General features: G+C 61.5%; 1 protein-coding gene across 1 annotated transcript in view; it reads right to left on the bottom strand.

Moving 5' to 3' along the window:
- Positions 1 to 6: 6 nt before the first annotated feature.
- The window catches only part of LOC104077775 (collagen alpha-1(VII) chain-like), a gene marked incomplete at both ends in the record, with an annotated part of 1,814 nt that continues 1,256 nt past the window's right edge, over positions 7 to 564 (bottom strand). The window contains 2 exons of the mRNA XM_009579143.1: positions 7 to 127; positions 414 to 476. Coding sequence (XP_009577438.1) covers positions 7 to 127; positions 414 to 476 — 184 coding nt within the window. The remainder of the gene's footprint in view (positions 128 to 413; positions 477 to 564) is intronic.

The raw sequence follows: 564 nt of genomic DNA, 5'->3' as shown, positions 1-564 counted from the left end.
GGGGACTCACCTTCTGGCCCTGCATGCCCTCGGGACCTCGTGGGCCAATGCTCCCTGGGGGCCCAGGGGGGCCAGGAGCACCGTCGCTACCCCGGGGACCGGGGCCACCGATAATGCCCGGGGCACCCTGCAGGAGAGCAAAGGGTGAGGCCAGGGGTGTCGGAGATCCCCAGTCCCAGAGCAGGCACCATGGGCATCCTCCGACCCCACAGCTGGGCATCCCTGAAGCACCAGCACCGGTGCCTTCTCGTAAATAGGGGATTTGTTGTCACTTATAGTTTAGTGACATAATTTAGAGCAGCACCAGATGGCTCTTCTAGGAGCATCGGACTCTGATGTGCTTCTGATCAAGGCCAGATCCTGGTAAAAGCAATGCAGTGCAACCCATACCATCCCTTTTCCACCCTGCTCACCCGGTCTCCTTTCTCCCCCTGGTCTCCTTTGGCTCCCTGCTGCCCGTCGAATCCCCGGTCACCCTGTGAAGAGGAAGGGGCAGGTAGCGGGGGACAGGCAGCCGGGGAGCTGAAGTGCCAGCACAGCTTTTCCCAGCACTGCCCTGACCTA

This window comes from Fulmarus glacialis, unplaced genomic scaffold (assembly GCF_000690835.1).
Source record: "Fulmarus glacialis isolate BGI_N327 unplaced genomic scaffold, ASM69083v1 scaffold21360, whole genome shotgun sequence".
NCBI classification, from domain to species: domain Eukaryota; kingdom Metazoa; phylum Chordata; class Aves; order Procellariiformes; family Procellariidae; genus Fulmarus; species Fulmarus glacialis.
This window is presented reverse-complemented; position numbering and strand designations above follow the sequence as displayed.